The sequence below is a fragment of the Castanea sativa genome, chromosome 1 (assembly GCF_040712315.1).
Source record: "Castanea sativa cultivar Marrone di Chiusa Pesio chromosome 1, ASM4071231v1".
NCBI classification, from domain to species: Eukaryota; Viridiplantae; Streptophyta; class Magnoliopsida; order Fagales; family Fagaceae; genus Castanea; species Castanea sativa.
This window is the reverse complement of record NC_134013.1, coordinates 91,162,584-91,182,624: the sequence shown is the minus strand read 5'-3', so window position 1 is coordinate 91,182,624 and position 20,041 is coordinate 91,162,584. Positions and strand designations below refer to the sequence as shown.

Sequence of the window (20,041 nt, the reverse complement as noted above, 5' to 3'; positions counted from 1 at the left end):
AAATGATATTTGAGTTCAACCTCGTCAAAAAGTCTAAAAGCTTGAACTCAAGTTATTAAGTCTTTGATAGTTGAATCAGAAATCTGTGGTTCAATTTTTGCCTACACTAAAAACTGATTGGTATTTTGGTCTAATGATAAAGAGCATCATCAGGAGCGGACATCATAGATTGAAATTCTCTAAAAAAAAAAAAAAAAGCTATTAAGCTTCAAATCCAATACAAGTACACTATCAAGCTTATTATAAACCATATTTGATTTGGTCCAAACTTCCAATTAATTAAAATTATGGTAAGATACGAGTTTTAATTTTCAATCTTATTATTAAGCTCATAAACAAGCCTAAACTTAGCCCCCCTTTTTTTTTGTATCGATCTAATGTTTATGAACCTATTCATGAACATTTTTTTTGAATATTTTTGTTTATTAAATAAGCCTAAAACTAAGGTTTAAGATTTGTTTGTTTATATAGAAAGAAAAAATTAATTATTTTTTTATTAAGTCAAGTCCAAATTGTTTATAAATGATTTGGTTGATTTACAACCACATTTATCTCTTTCATTGAGAGATTAATTTTTCAAAATGATTAGTGGTTTGATTATTTATGAACAAAATCGGATAAAGCCAAATTTTATATCTTTATTGAAAATGAAATATAATCTATATTATTATTTAAGGGGTTTTCTCTATTTGAATTTCTCATTTTCAAGACTCTAAAATACTCCTACATTTCTATATTTAAGTAGAGATAAAACTAAAGAACAATATGGTAAAAATACAACTTTAACTTTTACTAAAACATTGCTTAAAAAATAGAGTCACTTCCCTGTTGATTTTCAAATTACTTTATCTACTTATATATTAGATTTTCAAAATAAAAATTATATATATATAAATAAAAACACAAAGTTTTTATTTATTTTTTCTTAAAAAAAAGTCTGTGTGATGAGACTAGTAATATAGTATTAACTTGGCAATGAATATAAATTTGAAGGATGAAAATGATAAAATTTACAACTATAGAAACAAAATTGATTTAAAGGACAAATAATTTGCAAGTAAAAAAAAAAAAAGAAAAAAAAAAAAGGTAATTTGTTAATTTTTGGATTAAAAAATTCAAATAATTTTGGATGAAAGAAAAAAGGAGGAAAAGACATGCGATCCCAAATTCTCAAGTTGTCTGCGACTCATCAGACTCAGACTCTCTGGGTTTTTGAGCGTGTCTACTGCAGTTAGCACTCAGTACACTTCCATTTGCAATGGAGGAAACCCTAACCACCATACTTGAAGAAGAAGAAGAACAACAAGAAATCACCGACCAACCCATGCCGGACGTGCCCCAAAACCCTAATTCTCACCCTTCCGACGATGCCTCCGACTCGCACTCCGAATCCGAATCCGATTCCGACTCCGAAGACGAATCCCAGCAGAAAGTGGAGCTCCAAACCCTGGAAACGGAGCTCTCCTCCAACCCTTCGAACTACGACTCTCATGTCCAGTACATAAGACTACTAAGGAAAATGGGAGAGATTGAGAAGCTGAGACAAGCAAGAGAGGCCATGAGCCTCCTCTTCCCATTGACTCCTTCCATGTGGCAGGATTGGGCTAAAGACGAAGCTTCTCTCGTCACCACTCAGTATCATCCTCATCCCTTACCCTTTTGCTTCTGTGTTTTTGATCAATTCTTTTTGCATAATACTTGGTTTCGTTTTGTTGCTACTGTTATTGTAGGCCCGAGGCTGTTGCTTCAATCGAAAAGCTTTACGAACGAGGCGTGTTCGATTATCTGGTTCGTTATCGATCTTGATAACTGAATTTGGATTTTCTCTCTTAAAATTGCTCATAGTACTAGTTCAAAAAATGTCCACCATGAATGACAATATATATGCATCTACTTTCTTAGCTACATTGCCAAACATTAGCATGTTTGTAATGTTGATTTGTTGGCACAAAGATTGTTTTTTTGCCAAAACCTTAATCAGCTTGTACTCTGACTTAGTGAACCATATGATTTGAAAATATGTTTATAATTGAGAAGATGGGATTTGTTTTTTAATCCCAATATCCGAGTGAAAAGAGCGCGTGGATGTTCAAATTTTATTAGTTATTTATGTTTGTACATATCAAAAAGAGGAAACCCATTCACTTTGTATTAGAATTTTGGCTTTTCAGTATTTGGATTGAATGAATTTGGATCACTTTTAGTCTGTACTGAATGTGGAATCCTGGGAAAATTATTAACCGCATATTTTCCTAACAACGATGGTCAAGGTATTGCTTAAAGAATCGGGGCAATTGATTGTTTTTTGTTGCAGTCTGTTTCCCTTTGGTGTGACTACTTGGCGTTTGTTCATGAATATGATCCAATGGTACGTGATTGTTTGCCTGCTGGCATTTCAAAGGCAAGAAATCTGTTTGAGCATGCTTTAACTGCAGCTGGTTTGCATGTTACTGAAGGCATCAAACTATGGGAAGCATACAGGACATTCGAGCAAGCTATATTGCTTACTATTGATGAGTCTGATATTCAGGTCAGAACTTGTTCAGTAACCTTTTTTTTTGTTTGATTAGGAATTTTATGATATGAACTAAAAAATCTTCTGTATTGCTAGGAATTATCAATTTTTTTTTTTTTTTTTTCAGTCTAAGATCTATATGTAAGAGAGGCTCTTCTTTTATATTGCAGGCAAAAGAAAAGCAGAATCAGCGCATTCGAACTTTATTCCACCGACAGTTATCTGTCCCTCTTGTTAACATGAAGTCAACACTTCAGGCTTATAAGGCTTGGGAGGTGGATCAAGGAAAAGTTCTTGATATTGAATCCAGTGATTTGGATGGGATTTCTTCTCATGTTGCCACAGCTTACCAGAAAGCCTTAGAGGGGTATAATGCACGTGTTCATCTTGAGGAACAGATTTCAAGGCGGGATATATCTGATTCAGAAAGACTTCAACAATTTGTGGTATATAGAATTTAAATTAGAAGTTTACTAGATTCATTTAAGAAAGCATGAGTTTTAAGTGCATTTATATTATTTAGACTCTCTCTCTCTGTGCTGGTACAGAAATGATTTTATTTATTTATATTTTAAGTTCAAAAAGAGATGATTTTGCAGATCTACTTAAAATTTGAAGAGTCTTCTGGAGATCCAGCCCGGGTACAAGTTCTTTATGAACGTGCTATTGCTGACTTCCCAATAGCAAGTGACATATGGCTTGACTACACTCACTATTTGGACAAAACCTTGAAGGTTTTCCCTTCTAATTTTTTGCTATGATTTTTTCCCTGAGGAGTGTTTTTTGCAATCCGAGTCCTTATATATTTCTTTGTCTTCAGGTAGGCAATGTTGTGAGAGAGGTTTATTCCAGGGCCACAAAGAATTGTCCCTGGGTTGGAGAACTTTGGGTTCGATATTTGCTTTGCTTGGAACGTGGCCTTGCTTCTGAGGAAGAATTAGCTGCTGTATGTTACAATTGGTGCCTTTTCTTTGGAGCACTTGTTTTATGGGAACTCATTTTAAAATTTTGAAGCTTAAATTAAAGATGAACAAGTATCATAGTTGAACCTTTTTAAAAAAAAAAAAAAAAAAAAAATTTAATTTATTTTTTTATCATGGTTAATGAGGAAAATCTGTTGCTGCTGATTAAGAGACATTTACATCCTTTTAGCATAAATTGCATCTGTCTCTCCAAATCCTCAATTACAGATTTTGATTATTAGTCATTTATGAAATGTTACTGACCAAAAAAAAAAAAAAAAAAACGGAGCATATAGGCAAGCTTTGTCAACTGCTCCTTAGTCTCTCCCTTCCTCCTGATTTTTTTCTTCCTCTGTTTTGAGCTTTGAGGAAAAACTACTAGCCATGTATAGTTAGCTAAGATTCTAGATACAGAAGTTCTTAAATTCAATTCAATAATATATGTGAAATCCTGGTAAAAGTTTGCACAACCTGTAGGTTTTGGCTCAAAGCTATAAAAGGAAGAAAGAGATTACTTAATTAAAGAGAACTCATTTTGGCCTGTGTAAGTTTCATTTCATGCAAACAAGCTTGTTGTCTTAGTTAAGTGTATACTGTATACTATGTTTTGGTTCTTTTCTTTGGGATCGTTCATATAGTACTACTGTATAAGTACTTCATATTCACTTTATAATATTAGGTTTTAATTTATTTTAATTTAAAAATTTCAAGTATTGATTAAAAAGTCTTCAAGCTAATAGTTGAACATGGGGGCATTTGGACTCCTGGGTTAATTTTTAGATATCTTAAGAGGCATTCTTTTGGGGAGGCTAATATTCCATTAGACTGCTCTTATACTATGTTTGGCGAAATGGAGGGGGAAAAAAAGAGAAAGGAAAGCGAGAGAGAGGTGAAGAAGAGAAAATGGAAAAGAAAGGAAAACTTCGTCCCTCATGAGGTTTGGCTATCAAGGGAATAGTGGGAGGGCATTATATATATGGTGGGATTAGCTATCAAAAAAAAAAATGGTGGGATTAAAAATAAATAAAATTTAAATATTCTCTCTGCTTGATGTGGTGCATCTAGAGGAAAAGGAATGCAAGAATCTTTAATGGGTGTGAGAGAACTACTGCAGATCTGAAATCCTATTTCCTGCAAACTCTATTTGATTGGATGTCGGCATCGGGAAGTCTCTTTTACTCAAACTTATTAGAGTTTATTGATCAGTGTAATGTCATAAATTAGAGATATGTTGAGCATCTAGTATGCTACCTGGGTACCTGTTGATTTTTCTTTTTCTAAATTTTGTACTTATCAAAAACAAAATTTAAATATTCTCTCCCTCTCACTCCATTTTCCTCCCAATCATTTCATTTCCTTTTCCCTTCTCAACTACAACCAGACTCAACAAGAGTAAAGTACCTTTTTCCTCCCCCCTTTCCCTTTCTTCCTTCTTCCCTTGAACCAAACGGAATATTAGTCTTGGACAGGTGTCACTGAGGATAAATGTTTCCTCAGTTGAGTTTTGGGGTCCATTTAGGTGCTTGTCAGATGGCAGTAATTATTTTGTTTGAATCCAAACCCACACACAAATATATAAAGAAATTCTGATGACTCCTAAAGTAAGTTTTAAATTGATTCTCAAGTTATTATTGCTTTTGCTTTCTTTTTTGCATGTTAGTTCCTTTGATAGGGGCATAGGGCTGAATATTTTGATAAATGTTATGTAGATATTGCTTCCTATTCTATTTCTTTTTCCTCTCCATATTTTTTCCCTTCATATAATTAACATTCTTGGTACTATCTTCATCTTTGTTAGAAGGAAACAGTAGATTGCTTTTTCCAATTTAGGATTTCCGCATCTTTGTTAAGCTAATCAGGTGATTTTGCTTATCAGGGAAAAGAATATACAAAAAATTTCTCAGATAGTTTTGCTCATTGATTTCAGGTATTTGAGAAGTCACTGCAGTGCACCTTTTCAACCATTGATGAGGTGTGGATAGTCTCTTAATTACTTTTTATGAGTTAATTTAACATCCAATTATATATATGTGTGGATGTGTGTGTACAAGTTTGAGCTGACTACCTCTGTTTACTGGACCTTGTTGTTTCAGTATTTTGATCTATTCCTCACTCGAGCGGATGGCCTAAGACGAAGACTCTCATTTACTGGTGAAGTAGGGGATTATTCGAAAATAAGGGAAACCTTTCAGGTACCCGGTCAACGAAACCAAATGGTTTTGTCCAGTCTTTGTCTCTGAATTTTAATTTTTGGGCGCCTCACAGAGGCCTGTGGGTTGGGTGACTGATGTAACCTCAATACATGTTGAATAGTGAATTTTTTACTTATTGTTACTATTTTTTGAAAAGTAATGTATTTTGATTCTTTCATTGATTATAATCTATTACTTCCAGAATGCTTCGGATTACTTATCACAGCACTGGAAGAACACAGAGGGTTTGGTGCGATTGCATGGTTATTGGGCCCGTTTAGAGCTAAATCTGGGAAAAGATTTAAATGCAGCTCGTGGAGTTTGGGAGAGTTTGCTAAAGATTTGGTTTGACAATATTTCTTTTCTGCCATATTAAGAAGATAGAATCATTTGATTTTTCTGTAACTTCTTTTCTAGTTTGCCAGCAACTTGCTGTTTTGATTTTGCAGTGGTTCAATGTTGGAAGCCTGGAAAGGTTATATAGCAATGGAAATTGAATCGGGTCATACAAATGAAGCCAGGTCCATCTATAAGAGGTGCTACAGTAAAAGATTTGCTGGGACTGGCTCAGAGGTATGGTTAATTTTCTTTTTTCATACAAAAGCTTTTCATCACATTTTTACTTGATTGTTTGTTTGCTAGTTCCTATACAATAGGCATCAATCTGCATTTATGGTAGTCGCAGAAGGTTTACATAATATGCATTACTACCTTGGCCTTAGGAAGCACAAACACTTAATTCGGGGTGGCATATCCTTGTTGTACCAGTATTATACCCGTCTTGTCATGTTATAATTTTTCAGCAATTGCTCAGGTCTCTGTGTCGTACCTGTAAACATGTCCATGTCTGTGTCCGTGCTTCCTAGATTATAGGTGTATTTTATTTGTTGAGAATTATATTAATTGATGAAATCTAGGTGTGAACATATGCAAAGTTAGACAATGAATTGTTTTTTACAAACAAAAGGTTTCAGGACAAGATTGACTGGACTTGAAGGGTAATAGATTTAAACTTAATAGTGGAAATGCAGTTTTCTCAAAGGTTAAGTGAAATAATGAGTTAAATGAAAAACAACATAAAACAAAAGTTTAATGAATGCCTTACATAGAACCGGAAATATCCTAGAGGTTTAGATTGTGTTTTCAAGTAAAACTTTGCTTTTGGTGGATTATACCTCAAGCCATTCCGGTCTTATATCATCATTTTATTTTATTTTTCATATTACTTGTGTATGAGTGTTTTATTTATTTATTTATTTTTTTAAAATATTGATGGAGGTATCTGTTTACTTTCATATACACCTTTAGCTTGATTTTCCTTGTTTTCATTTGTTTGTCATATACCTTCATTTGTTCAGACTAAAATTTCTTGAACGGTTGTACTAATTTGATAAGTAGATACTGTCACTTTCTAAGTTGAAAAATTGTATTGGCATGGTGTTTGTTGATGTTATTTTGGGCATATGAATCCTATATAGGTTTAGTTCACTTGCTATGTAATACATTTTGGATTAGATGATATCTTCCCTTCCTAAAAAACAGAATCATTCAGGACATTTGCCATTCTTGGTTGCGCTTTGAGAGGGAATTTGGTACGCTTGAAGATTTTGACCATGCTGTACAAAAGGTAAATTCCTTTCTGCTTCTGTTTTGATTTGAATGTTTATGAACAAAATTGGTGCCATGCTCATATATATTGTATGTAGTACATATGAATGGCTAATAGAAATTCTTTTTTTCTTTTGTTTTATTCAATGAAGCTTTATTTACTTATAAAATAAAATTCCAAATATGAAGAGGATGGGCTACCCAAGGTAGTCAGCCAATTGAACAAAAGTTTCCACATTGAATGTTGATAGCATGATAAGGACTTTCAACACAAACCAACGTTCCCCTCTCTCGAAACTGTCCAACATTACACACAAGGGATGACCTTTCAAATCATTTGGATGTTTATGATGATGAAATATTCTGTGCCAATAGTCTAACCATACTTGAGAAAAAAAAAATGTCTAACCATGGGTGGAACCACTTTTTTTGGGGGGGGGGGGGAATTATTATTGGCCTTAATAAAATAAGGTTACCCCTCTCCCCCCAAAATAAAGTTTATTACACATGACCCCCTAACTCTAGATTTATATTCTTCCATACCCTTACTTGGGCTCCCCGGGCCCCAAGATAAAAATTATGCTTCAGCCCTAGTCAAACACATGTATCACTATTTTCAGCATAACCTAGGATACCCCAAAGAATGCAAACGCAAATGACCATATATCTGTTTCCAGTGAACAATGAAAAGAAGGTGCTCAACTGATTCCCTGCCATTCTTGCACATAAAACACCAACCGATGATTAAAACACGCTATCTATGAAAAAAAAGGGATATTACCCACCCAAAAGTTCTGTCCAGGCAAAGAAAGGTATTACGGGCTACTTTGGCATGCCAAATTTTTCTCCAAGGGAAGTGAACTCTTGTAGAACCCATCAAGTGTTATAGTAAGATCATCCTTCAAACTTTCCGTACTTGGTGAACCTCCAGAATGCTTGGTCCTCAACTTGGCTGGTTGGAAGATTAGAATGCAGCAAATCAAAAAAATTGTCCAGAGACTCCGGCTCCCTAAATTGAAATGCCTGCCGAAAGTGAGGATTTCAACTCCGCCCTCCAGTCATGTAAGGGAAATTGAAGCAGTTGTGTCTACAGCCAGCCCAAACAAATCTAGAAATCACTCTTTGAGACAAGAATTTCCACACCGAAGATCATTAAAATTTGAACTTGTGTGCCATCCCCAATTCTGAATTTGATATGTGTAGAAAATACACACCTATCTCCACTGATACTCATCCAAAGGATTATCCTGTGAAAACTCCTCGTAACCTCTGTAGTCCTACCTTCCCATAAGTTTCTCTGTATTTTAAACAAGTAATGTCTCCAAAGTTGATGTCTGTCATTTCCAAATGTCCACAACCATTTTCCCTAATAGAGCTCAATTGAACATGCTTGATTTGCAAATCCCCAATTCACTTTCATTGCATGGTGAGCATAGTCTACTCCATTCTACCAAGTGGACTTCCTTGTATCACCCATGCCTCTCAACAAAAATTTAACTGAATGCATGGAAACATGAACAAGATCTGACTTAGATGCAAGATTAAGCTATATATTGATGCTCGGATATATGGTAAGGTGAACAGTGAACCATAACTTTTTTATATTTAGGATTCATTTTTTTAAAGAAGTAAATATTGCATAAGGTTGCAAAAAGGGGTTCCATTGTAGTACACTAGAGGAACGCTTAAATGAAATTTAACCGTTACAATCAAAGAGATCAATAAATCCTAACAGATTAGAGAAAGAAAAAAGAAGAAGATATTGGATGTGTTAAAGAACTGAAAATCTTATGCCTTTAATAAACCTCAATATTCTGATCCTTTATTCATTGAAGGAAACTGTTTTGTCCTCTGCTGATTGTGTTGTGAGTCTCTATCCCCTGTAATATACCCTACTTTTCAACTATCATGTTCACAAAATGATCCTGTTTTGCCTTTTAGGTCCTTTGTAGTTGGACAATATCTGACATGGACTTGACAAAGCACCAAAAGCAAATGAAAACCTGTCATTTTCTTTAAGAAATAATTCATTAGATCTGTTTCACTGAAATTGGTGCAGCGAATCAATATGTCAATCCTATTTTCTTGAGAAATATGTCTCTGGAGATCTCTTGTTGTTTACAATTTTCACCCTTCTGCTTTCTTAGGTTACTCCTCGCCTGGAAGAGCTCCAGTTATTTAGGTTACAGCAGGAATCAAAATCAACAGATGAAAGGGAAAATCCTTCTAAGAAAAAAGCTCGTGAAAAGAGAAGGCCAGGTTCAGACTTAACCCAAGAACAGTCTCCTGCAAAGCGACAGAAAGATGCAGCTCAAAACCCAAAGAAAGCATATGGGAAGGATAAAGCCCACGAGCCGAACTTAGTTGAGACAAATGACGTGGAAGAGATGAATGCCGAGACTGACAAAGAAAATAGCAGAAATGAACAGATGAAAGACAATTATGGAAAACAACAGATGAAAGATTCTACCCCTGGAAAAACTAAAGTATACAAGGATCAATGCACTGCATTTGTATCAAACATTAACCTTAAAGTGAGCCAAAACACGCTCTTTTTCTCCTTGTTCTTGGAGCAGACTCTTGAATTTTTATTATTGATGGTACAAATTTTTTTTTACAAGTACTGATGGCACAATTTTTGTAGGCGAATTCTGAAGATATACGTAAGTTCTTCAGTGATGTGGGTGGAGTAACTGCTATTCGAATACTGCAAGACAAATTCACGGGAAAATCAAGGGTCTGTCTCTTATCCATTCCCTTTTGTTTCTTTTTTGTGTCTTCATATGGAACATTTCTGTAGATGTTCTAGATGGTGATAGGTAAGGATGAACTAAAGGCTTGAATTTAACCAAGGGTCATATCGTGGTTCTCACCTAAAGTACACTTGATGGCTTGTCATACTATCAAGCTTCTTTGTGAAATGCATGCGATAAATTTTGGTGGGGGGTTTTTTGGGCCATTTACACTAATTTCTGTAATCTGTGTTCCTTGTATGTGTGCAACTATCATCTCTGCACCTAGTTTTTATGCTTCCTAGCAATATTATAAAACAATTAAACTATAATAGGACAATTATGTTTATTTGTGCTTAAACTTTTGGTAGGTATCTGATCTCTTTGATTGCTAAATCTTAAATTAGTTGCTTAGTGAAACAGCGTTGAGTCTGGCTTTATGGGTTAGAGCCATGGGTTATAAATCAACCTCTCCCCCCCCCCCCCCCCCCCTTCTCTCCCTCCCTCCCAACAAAAGAGAAGGACATGTTTCATATTTCAAAAGAATTGCCTTTTTAGAAAAATTTTCAGTTATTATTTACGGTGATAGAATCAAGGCAGTGGACCACAAAATATGTAAGCTAGACATACTTCTATAAGATCTGCTTGAAACTCTTTAATGATAGTGAACTTGTAACATTCTTGTGTCCATAGCAATGAATGATGATGATGATGATTATTATTAATTTTTTAATTGATTTGTGAAGGGACTAGCATATGTGGATTTCTCCGATGATGCTCATCTTGCTGCAGCTGTAGAAAAGAACAAACAGATGTTACTTGGAAAGAGGGTGAGTGTTGCTCGGTCAAATCCAAACAGAAACAAAAAAGATAACTCTCACAGTGATGGCCAAAGGGAATATGGTAGGCTAATGAATTTATATCATTCTTTACTTCACGTGTTTGCACTAGGGCATGCTTGTGTGTGTGGTTGCATTATATTGTGCCAATTGCGTTACTAATTAAATGTTGTGTGTGGCAGTGCTGTACTTTTGTGCTTATTTCATTTGTTTCCCCAAATTGTTGTTCTCCATAGATAGCCTTTCTGTATCAGATGTTATAGTGATGCTTTTCACTTATGTTAAAGCTGGACCTCCATGGCTCCATCCCATTTTGTGTGTCCACTATGCCATTTTGGGATGACCCAAGATGTTTGTGCACTTTGAAAAGTCAGAAAGATACACTTTCATAACTTTCCCAACTTTCCCTTTGGTTCATTTATTTGAGTTTTAAGTTTTTAGAAGAGTAGCTGTTGTCTAAAAGACCACGTCAAATGATGTAGAAACTTTCTAACTGGACAAGAGATCGGAGGATTGGGCTCATGTCATGGTTTAAATGGATGGGTTAGCTGTATAGGGATGAATGGAGTTTGTAGTATATTTGAGAGACAGGATTATCAAAGTTCTATAACTTAAGATTAATTTTGAAAAAAATGTAGCTTTGGGACTAGACTTTTATGCTAACATATCATGTTAATATTGTATGTTTTTTGAACTTTCTGTTTAAAATTGAACAACATTAAATTTATGTGACCAATTCAGAAAATACTTTTTCACTTACATAAGTTTTACTTATGGATTGTGTACTTGCACACAACAAATGTTAAGTGAATGTTCTTGCACTTCTACACTGCAATAGGTGCATTGGACTTTTATCTATTATTGCCCTCCCTTCATTAAAACTCCCTTGTATTTTAGTTTTTGATGATATCTTTTCTTCTATTCTATTGGCCCTGCCCCTTAGCTCCCTTTTGTGTAATATTTCTCACTTATTGAAGTTAAATTGGCAGTGCATGGTGCTGATCACAGCAGTACAGCTGGAGGATCTGCTACTCAAAAGCATAGATTTGATAACGTCCAGATTAAGGGGAAGAACACATTTGCAATCCCGAGAGCTGTTGTTAAACCACTTGGTTGGACTTCGAATGAACCGAAGACTGAGGAGGGAGATGAAAAGCCGAAGTCTAATGATGAGTTCAGAAAGATGTTTATTAAAAAGTAATGTGTTAGTGGGTCTCAAATTTTACTGTATGGTGCATGACAAATTTTCTTAAAATCATATGACAGTGCAAAGGGTCACATGTTGCTTTGTCGACGATTTTACCATTTTACTTGGTTGCTCATTGGCATTAGCAAGGGCTTGGTCGCGCATTGGTATTAGCAAGGGCCTGAAAGTGTTTTTTGTTTTTCCACTTAGAAAAAAGGGCAGAAAGAAATTAGAATGAGAATAAATTCAAACTGGTGGGGGTAGTAGAGTAAGGATTGGTGTCTTAGCTTGGTGTTTAAATAAGAATATGAGGTTCAATTATCGCCTACACCAAAAATAGATTGATATTTTGGTTAGATGATAAATAATTATCATTAGAAGCGGACGTCATAAATTGAAACTTTCTTAAAAAAAAAAAACACTTTCTTAATACAAAAATCAGAAAATCAGATCTCAAAGGCCTAGGCTTCTTCCCCTTCACACCGCAGAGTCAAGAAGCCATTGATGCCTCTAATGCCTCTAGTGATGCTGCCGAAATCGAAGAAATCGATGGAAGCTGTTGTAACATCTTCAACAATTTGTCTTGGTTTATTTTGCAATACCGATTTACACCCACCATCCTTACTCTTAAAATAGTTGTAACAGCTTCAACAATTCCTCTCTAGCTACAGGAATTGTAAACCATGGAGTGCATCATTCACCAAAAAAAAAAGAAAAACCCAGGAAAGAGGAGACCTTAAGCAAATCTAAAAACAAAATGTTGATTTTTAAAACTGAACGATTTTGTGAAATGGGTTTTGACTCCTGAAGCCCAGCAGTGTTGCTGGAGGATTCCTGGCTCGACAGTGGCTTCTTGACTTGATCTTTCACTGGCACGCTGCATTTAGATTTAAATATACTTCAGACTCTGGGTTTCTGTTAGAGGGTAATAAAATTACAACTTACAAAAGCATTTTGAAAACAACTATTGGGTCCAATGGAAAATAGGAAGAGATGGCATAAAGTTTAGTGAGGCTAGTGCTATTTGGGCCAAAGTCTAGTAATATCTACCACATCCAACTACCGGATTTCAAATCCCATTACACCATACAGTCATATAAAATAGGCTCCATTCGATATCGATTTTAGATATGGAATTCGGACTTCATTTGTTTTCTTGGCTTTATAATGTAATCATAGAGTCTCCGTTGACAATGGTACGGCAAATAAAATCCACTATAAATCCACAAAGGCTTCCAACTTGAGAAATTGGGTTTTGTCGTCTATGTCTTCATTGGTGGTATGTGCATTGTCTAACTAATGATTTACAATGCGAAAATAGAAAAAAGGGGTGGAGATATTATGAATCTAACCAGATATAATAATAATACGATTTAAAGAGCTGGTACCATCGTTAACACTCTTTTTTTGCCTAGTCATTTAAATAAATTTTAGCATTAATCATACCTATCTACTCTAAACTATGGATTAATTTGCAATGTCCACTCTAACAATATAAAATTATACATATTATCTAATTCAAAATTAATTTGCAATATTCAATCCACCGTTCAAATCTAGTGTTTAAATCAACAAATTAATGGACTAATTGAGATGGATCCTACCTATTCTACTTCATTACATGCTTCAACTTTTGTTTGGTGATTTTCTTATTCCATAGCACAACAAGAAACATATTGTGGTTGCTCATTCTAGCACATAGACAAAATATTGGACCTTGGTTAATATTACTTCTAAGTGTGATTAATCACCCTCAAAGGTAGTTTAGTGGTAGGAAGTTCTTATAATCTATCATATTTGCAAGTTTAAAGTTATGGATTCGAGTGGTGGCAAGTCTTACTATTATGTGAAAGGTCTCACACCATGCATGACAGGGTTTAAGTGAATCAAAAGCTGTGATTTACGATATCAACTATAGGATATAAGTGACTCTCTCTTTTACAACTCATGTTCACTACGACAAGTAGAATGTTATTTAGATTGCTTATAATAGCATCTATCAAAAAACTAAATATTTTGCAATCAACAATAATTTTTCTTGTCCTTCAAAGTTGTTTATAGCTTCACTGTGCGGCGTGCGCCTTCTTATAAGCACATCTAATATCTAATACTTTTTTCCTTAAAAAAAAAATCTAATACGTATACTTACTGTATATAAAAGCATAAATTTAGAGAAAGTTAACTCCTTTTTTTTTTTTAAAGAAAAAGAAAAGAAAAAAAGAAAGTTAACTAAAAAAAAAAATTAAGGTAATTTTGCCAGCAGTGTAATAACGTGTAGGGTTTTTCTTTTCTGGGTTTTTAGGTAGAAAGGCAAATCCTTGAACTCATCCAAGTCTGAGAAGAAACTGTATAACCAGGTATAGTTTTTTCACCTTTATTGAAATTTCTTTGAATTTTTGCTTTCAAAGTTTGTAGCTTTAATGGATTGCTACTTTGGTTATCTCTATGTAATAAACTCTTTTCCTATTCGCAAAAGATGAATGTGGGTATGGAGGAATATGAAAACAACAACAACAGTGACATATCGCAGAAGCCGAAGAAGCACAAGGGAAAGCATGACAAGCCAAAGCCTTGGGATGATGACCCCAACATCGACCGCTGGACCATCGAAAAGTTCGACCCTTCTTGGAATGAATCCGGAATGCTCGAAGTTAGCTCCTTCTCAACTCTCTTCCCTCAATACAGAGGTAAAGATTCAATTTTCGAATTTTTTTCTTTCTGGGTATTTGCTCTTGATTTTGGGTTTTGATTTTTTTTTTATTTTTTTAATTGTTTTCTTCAGAAAAGTACTTGCAAGAGGTTTGGCCAACTGTTAAATCTGCTTTGAAAGAGTATGGTGTTTCATGTGAACTTAACTTAGTAAGTTCAGCTATCAGATTCATCTCATATTAGTCAATACTGCCTCAAGTTTCTATTTTTCATTGTTTCTAGTTAGAAAGATATGTGTTTTTTCTAATTCATTGTATGATTTATTACTGGTTATAGGTTGAGGGGTCCATGACAGTTTCAACAACTAGAAAGACTAGGGACCCATATATTATCATCAAGGCTAGGGAACTTATTAGGCTTTTGTCAAGAAGTGTCCCTGTTCATCAGGTACAATTTTTGGTCTCTCCCTTTTTTACTCTTGTTTTCTTGTCTGTCTTGTATGAATTTTCTGTTGTGTTACAAGGGTGTGAAATAGCTATCGAGATGTTGCGTTTTGTTCTTACATTATATTAATGCCCAAGGGTGCACAGAACAATATGTAAACTACTAACTTTGCTCGACTTTTTCTATCAAAACTATATCAGTTGAACTCTATTGTGACATGGCTGTATCAATTGGACTGCTTTTCGTTAGTTTGTAATTTTGGTCCTTTTACAATATTTTTATGGCAGGCAATAAAAATACTGGATGATGAAGTGCAATGTGACATTATCAAGATTGGCAACTTGGTCCGCAGTAAGGTATGTATTGCCTTATTTGCATCAAATGATTGTTGTCTGTTGACTCATATTTCTTAATAACTGAAGAGACATTTGGTGTAGAGTCTTGCATATATGTCATTAAGCTCTTATATATCTATTATGTTGTTGTTTAAACCTTGTGGGTTTGGCAATCATTCTTTGAAGGTGTTGTTCCCAGTTTTGTGTGCTTTCACAATAGATAGAAATGCATAAATTCATTCATTGTTGGCTAGTAAGATATAAGGGGAGGTGCAGAGCTTCTTGAATGTCATATGTCGTAGAGATTTTAATGACTGAGAATTGTAGTCAGTGAATTCATTCCTAAATTTTCTTTACTCAAGTAAATATCCCTAGGAAAGTGTGTGCTGATAGAATGAGTTGGAGATTCAATGGAAGCACTAGCTTTGATGTTCGCTTATATTATGTTGCCTTAACAGATAACAACTACAACCCATTCAAAATAGCCATAACAGATGGGTAAGTAAGATAACAAGTAACAAAATCTCCTAATATTCTGAAATAACAACTAACCTAATCACCTAATCACATCTCCTAGACAATAGGAAATCCTTATTGATCAACAAATCAACTAAACAACTACTTGTGAGGCATCAACTTTGGCTGGGACTGTTGGAATCACAAAGCTGGCAACAGAGGTCCTACCACGTGGCCTTAGGACAAAACATACACCATATGATTCTGAGCACAGTAGTTTGAGAGTGTGATTGTATTTCTCCCTGAGTACACCTCTGGTGTATTTAGTTTTGTTTTTGTTAATACAATTTTTGGTTACTTACAAAAAAGAAAAGATTCTGTGCACAGTAACTGAGCCAGAACTTCAATATAATCATAAAGCATAGAAGGTCTACTCGGATTGAGAGAGCGAATGAAATAATGATCACCACTCCCTCCAATGAAGCCACACTTGACATCTAGGAACCACTTTCCATGCTCTTGCTTTGAAGTTTTGGGGTTGTTGCCACCAACCTTGCAATATACCTTTAACTGTTTTAGGCATCACTCAATTTTCTCTAAAAAGCCAGAAGTATGAAGTTTCATAATTCCATTGCCTCTGGACAATGAAGCAGCCAGTGATCAACAGTTTACTCATTATTCTTACACATAGCACCAATCTGTCAGTATCATACCCTTTTTCACTAAGATAATTTTAGAAAGGAATTTCTCCCAAGTCTCAAAACCTCAAAAACCGAATGGACACAGACAATTCTTCCCAAACTCCAAAACATGTCCTCCACACCTGTTTGGATGGGATTGAATAGAGAGTTTGGAAAAAATGAGCAAACTTATTGAGCTCCCAATCATAAGCAACTCACACGACAGCTGTATGATTGTTTTAATAATGTGAGGAATAATAATATACAAAAAGGTCCAACATTTATTCAGTTTGAAAGAAATCAATTTTTTGATAGTTTCCAAAACCAAAAGTTTATGGTGTGGGATAGGTTGTGTCCCTGTTCTTTTATCCCTTCAGTTTCTTTTATATGAATACCGCATTAAGATTTATTTAGCTGTTAATCTATGAGCTTTTCTTGATACAAAAATGTTGCAAATAACATGAAATGTTGTAGTGTTGTAAATTTTAAATCAATTCTTGGGCCTTGGTCTAATTTTTAAGTGGTGCGCAGGAACGCTTTGTCAAACGAAGACAACATCTTGTGGGTCCTAATTCTTCCACTTTAAAGGTGTGTACAGTGAGTACATTAGCAAAAAACTGAAGAAAAACAATAATGTTCAGCTAATTGGTTGGCATGTTCACATTGTCATGGTATGTTGTTAAATGTTCTTTTAATTTGTTTTCACTGGCTTAATACCAATATTATTGAGGTGCAGGCACTCGAAATACTGACAGGCTGCTATATTCTAGTTCAGGTAATTGTTAGTTTGTTACTGTCCTTTGTTGTTTTGGATGTGCCACCATTTTTTGGTTGCTCCCATTCCTTAGCATAAAGTGGAGAATAAAGGAATGAAGGCTTTATATTTTGTATTTGAAACGTATAGGGGAATACAGTTGCTGCTATGGGTTCATTTAAAGGTTTAAAGCAAGTTAGGCGGATTGTGGAAGACTGCATACAAAATAAAATGCATCCTGTATACCATATCAAGGTGAAAAGCCTGGCACTCTGTTTCTACTGTAATTAGTGTTTTCTCTTGAAGACCTGTCAACTTAATTATTTACACTTGAAGATCTGTCAACATTCTCAATCTCTCTTTATCTCCTCCCTCCAAACATTTTCTTTCTTGTTTAGGTTCTTATGATGAAGAAAGAGCTTGAAAAGGATCCAGCACTTGCAAATGAAAACTGGGATAGGTTTCTTCCAAAATTCAAAAAGTATGGCATCTACTACACTTTTTGCTGTATATGGATATGATCACTTTCTTTCAGTTTCTTCCGTCCAATATATTTCCCATATTTTAAATTACTCCTTTAACTTTTATTCAGGAAAAATGTTCAGCAAAAGAAGGTCAAGACTAAAGAGAAGAAACCATATACACCTTTCCCTCCTCCACAACAACCTAGCAAGGTGAGAGAACTGCTTCTAGTCTCTACATATTTTAAATTCCTACAAGAAATTCAATGCTTAATGTTATCATCACATCAGGTCCCAGTTCCCCCCAGCCCCCAAAATATCACAAGCTTTCTCTTTGATTTAGCTTTGATAGAAATTAGGTTACTTGTTGCTTTGCTTTTAATTAGGTACATATCAGGGTTTAAAACCCTTTAAAAATATTTTGAATATTAAGGATTTTTTTTTGTTCTGATTACTATTACGGTTATTTTTCATTTTTGAATCCCACCTACCCTTTATTTTCTCCCATACTTGGTTCCCATGGTAAATATTTTGAAATATCAATCATGTTTCAACGTCAAATTTCTGCCCCCTGTTCTGCTTTGTTTGGACATTGCTTTCTGAATGGAGATGCTGATGTTCTTGCTAATTTTAGTTGGAGATGGTGTGGAATTTGCTGGACTTTACTTTCAGTAGGATTTTTATTGATCCCCCTCTTTGCATAATAGAACTTCTTCCTCATCTTTTGTTTCTTTAATTTGCTATCTCCTCTAAGAGAAAAATTGGCATGCAATGTTCTATGGTATTTTCAGATTGATGAACAATTGGAAAGTGGAGAATTCTTCATGTCTCAGAAAAAGAAATCAGCAAAGACATGGCAAGAGAAGCAGGATAAGCAGGCACAGAAAACTGCAGAAAACAAAAGAAAAAGAGAAGCTGCATTTATTCCCCCAGAGGTTGTATTCCGAGGCTCTTTCACTTGATCACCTCCATGTTTTTTACATTTGAGACGTGCTCTTACTTGATCTCACTTTTATCTCAATGAATTCTTGTCCATTTTGGTTTGACAAATCTCAGGAGCCAAGAAAACAGGATACAAAGTCTGAGGATGATAATAAAGATGTGGCAGCCATGGCCATGTCTCTAAAGGTATATAAACATCATGATTTTCGGGTTTTATTACTTTCAAGGACTTGTCCATTTTACTGTAATTGATTAAATTGGTTGGTTGTACAGAAAAAGGCAAAGGACTTTGGGAAGAAAAAATTGAGTGAGAATATCAATGCTGAAGCTTATATTGCCACAGCTGGGGAACCTTCCAAAAAGAAATCCAAGCGCAGAGAAACTTAAAAATATGACTCCAAAGCTATTTATTGCAGTCGGTACAATGTGTTCATTGTTTGGTACCAAACTTGCTTCTTGCCTTGATTCTTAGATATTAGTTAGGAAAAGTGAATTAGAGTTCTAAAAATTTTGCTGTGCATGAGAAGAAGGTAATTTATGGACAAAACATCGACTTCAACAACTACAATTGAGAAATTTTCTTTTAGTTCATGTCTGGGTTTGTTTCATTTGGATACTTTGCCGGATAACGCGTTAACTCGTACTAATTATACTATTTGCTAGTGATGTTTCTAATCTTTATCAAATAATCATATTATTTATGAAAGTAAAATTTTATGATTTTTGGAATATAATATTCATGATCAAATTGAAACAACGTACAGCAAAAGAGAAAGCAAATTTAATTACATGCTATCAGGAATAAAATAATTATTATATTCTTGAATTAGTGAAATTATAAAATATTTGTTACATCACTTAAGGAATTGGTTTATATTCTTGATTATTCTCTTGTTCTAATAACTTGTAATATATTTGAAGTTGATTCCACAAATATTGATGATAAAGAGAGCCTCGTCTACTGATGAATTGCTCTATTTTTCTCTCCTCTCTCTTCGATGAGTTTCTGTCATTTTGTTCGAAATTTCTTCCTTCGTAACGAACCTCGAAACAATTGGGATTGTTCTTTTGGAGATTGGATACAATTACTAATTCATGACCTAGGATGTACAGAATGCATGTTCATATGTTATGATATGAATATATAACCATAATTCGTTATATATAGATGCTGAGATTTCATTGATTCAAAACCAATTCTGATAGCAAATTGAATCCACGAATTGAAACAGAACCAATTCTAATAGGAATAGAATCTACGAATTCACCAATCATCTAGCTATAGA

General features: G+C 34.6%; 2 protein-coding genes across 2 annotated transcripts; both read left to right on the top strand.

The window, feature by feature from the left end:
• Positions 1-1,149: 1,149 nt before the first annotated feature.
• Positions 1,150-12,202, top strand: LOC142620901 (uncharacterized). Its single transcript, XM_075794208.1, has 15 exons — positions 1,150-1,635; positions 1,731-1,788; positions 2,315-2,530; positions 2,686-2,961; positions 3,115-3,249; positions 3,336-3,461; positions 5,405-5,449; positions 5,571-5,669; positions 5,872-6,014; positions 6,119-6,242; positions 7,222-7,296; positions 9,425-9,811; positions 9,922-10,014; positions 10,756-10,912; positions 11,838-12,202. The coding sequence occupies exons 1-15, from the start codon at positions 1,259-1,261 to the stop codon at positions 12,047-12,049; spliced, it is 2,523 nt and encodes an 840-aa protein (XP_075650323.1). The 5' UTR covers positions 1,150-1,258; the 3' UTR covers positions 12,050-12,202.
• Positions 12,203-14,250: 2,048 nt separating this feature from the next.
• On the top strand, positions 14,251-19,489 carry LOC142605323 (KRR1 small subunit processome component-like). Its single transcript, XM_075796151.1, has 13 exons — positions 14,251-14,391; positions 14,511-14,721; positions 14,817-14,893; positions 15,020-15,130; positions 15,415-15,483; positions 17,130-17,186; positions 17,335-17,373; positions 17,503-17,607; positions 17,751-17,833; positions 17,945-18,026; positions 18,605-18,748; positions 18,870-18,941; positions 19,029-19,489. The coding sequence occupies exons 2-13, from the start codon at positions 14,511-14,513 to the stop codon at positions 19,140-19,142; spliced, it is 1,164 nt and encodes a 387-aa protein (XP_075652266.1). The 5' UTR covers positions 14,251-14,391; the 3' UTR covers positions 19,143-19,489.
• The last annotated feature ends 552 nt before the right edge of the window (positions 19,490-20,041 follow it).

Coding starts and splice junctions, on each gene's coding strand:
- LOC142620901 (XM_075794208.1), top strand. CDS start 1,259: ATGGAGGAAACCCTAACCACCATACTTGAAGAAGAAGAAGAACAACAA. Junction 6,243..7,221: donor TTGCTGGGACTGGCTCAGAG/GTATGGTTAATT, acceptor AGAATCATTCAG/GACATTTGCCATTCTTGGTT. Junction 7,297..9,424: donor TTGACCATGCTGTACAAAAG/GTAAATTCCTTT, acceptor CTGCTTTCTTAG/GTTACTCCTCGCCTGGAAGA.
- LOC142605323 (XM_075796151.1), top strand. CDS start 14,511: ATGAATGTGGGTATGGAGGAATATGAAAACAACAACAACAGTGACATA. Junction 14,722..14,816: donor TCTCTTCCCTCAATACAGAG/GTAAAGATTCAA, acceptor TGTTTTCTTCAG/AAAAGTACTTGCAAGAGGTT. Junction 15,131..15,414: donor GAAGTGTCCCTGTTCATCAG/GTACAATTTTTG, acceptor TTTTTATGGCAG/GCAATAAAAATACTGGATGA.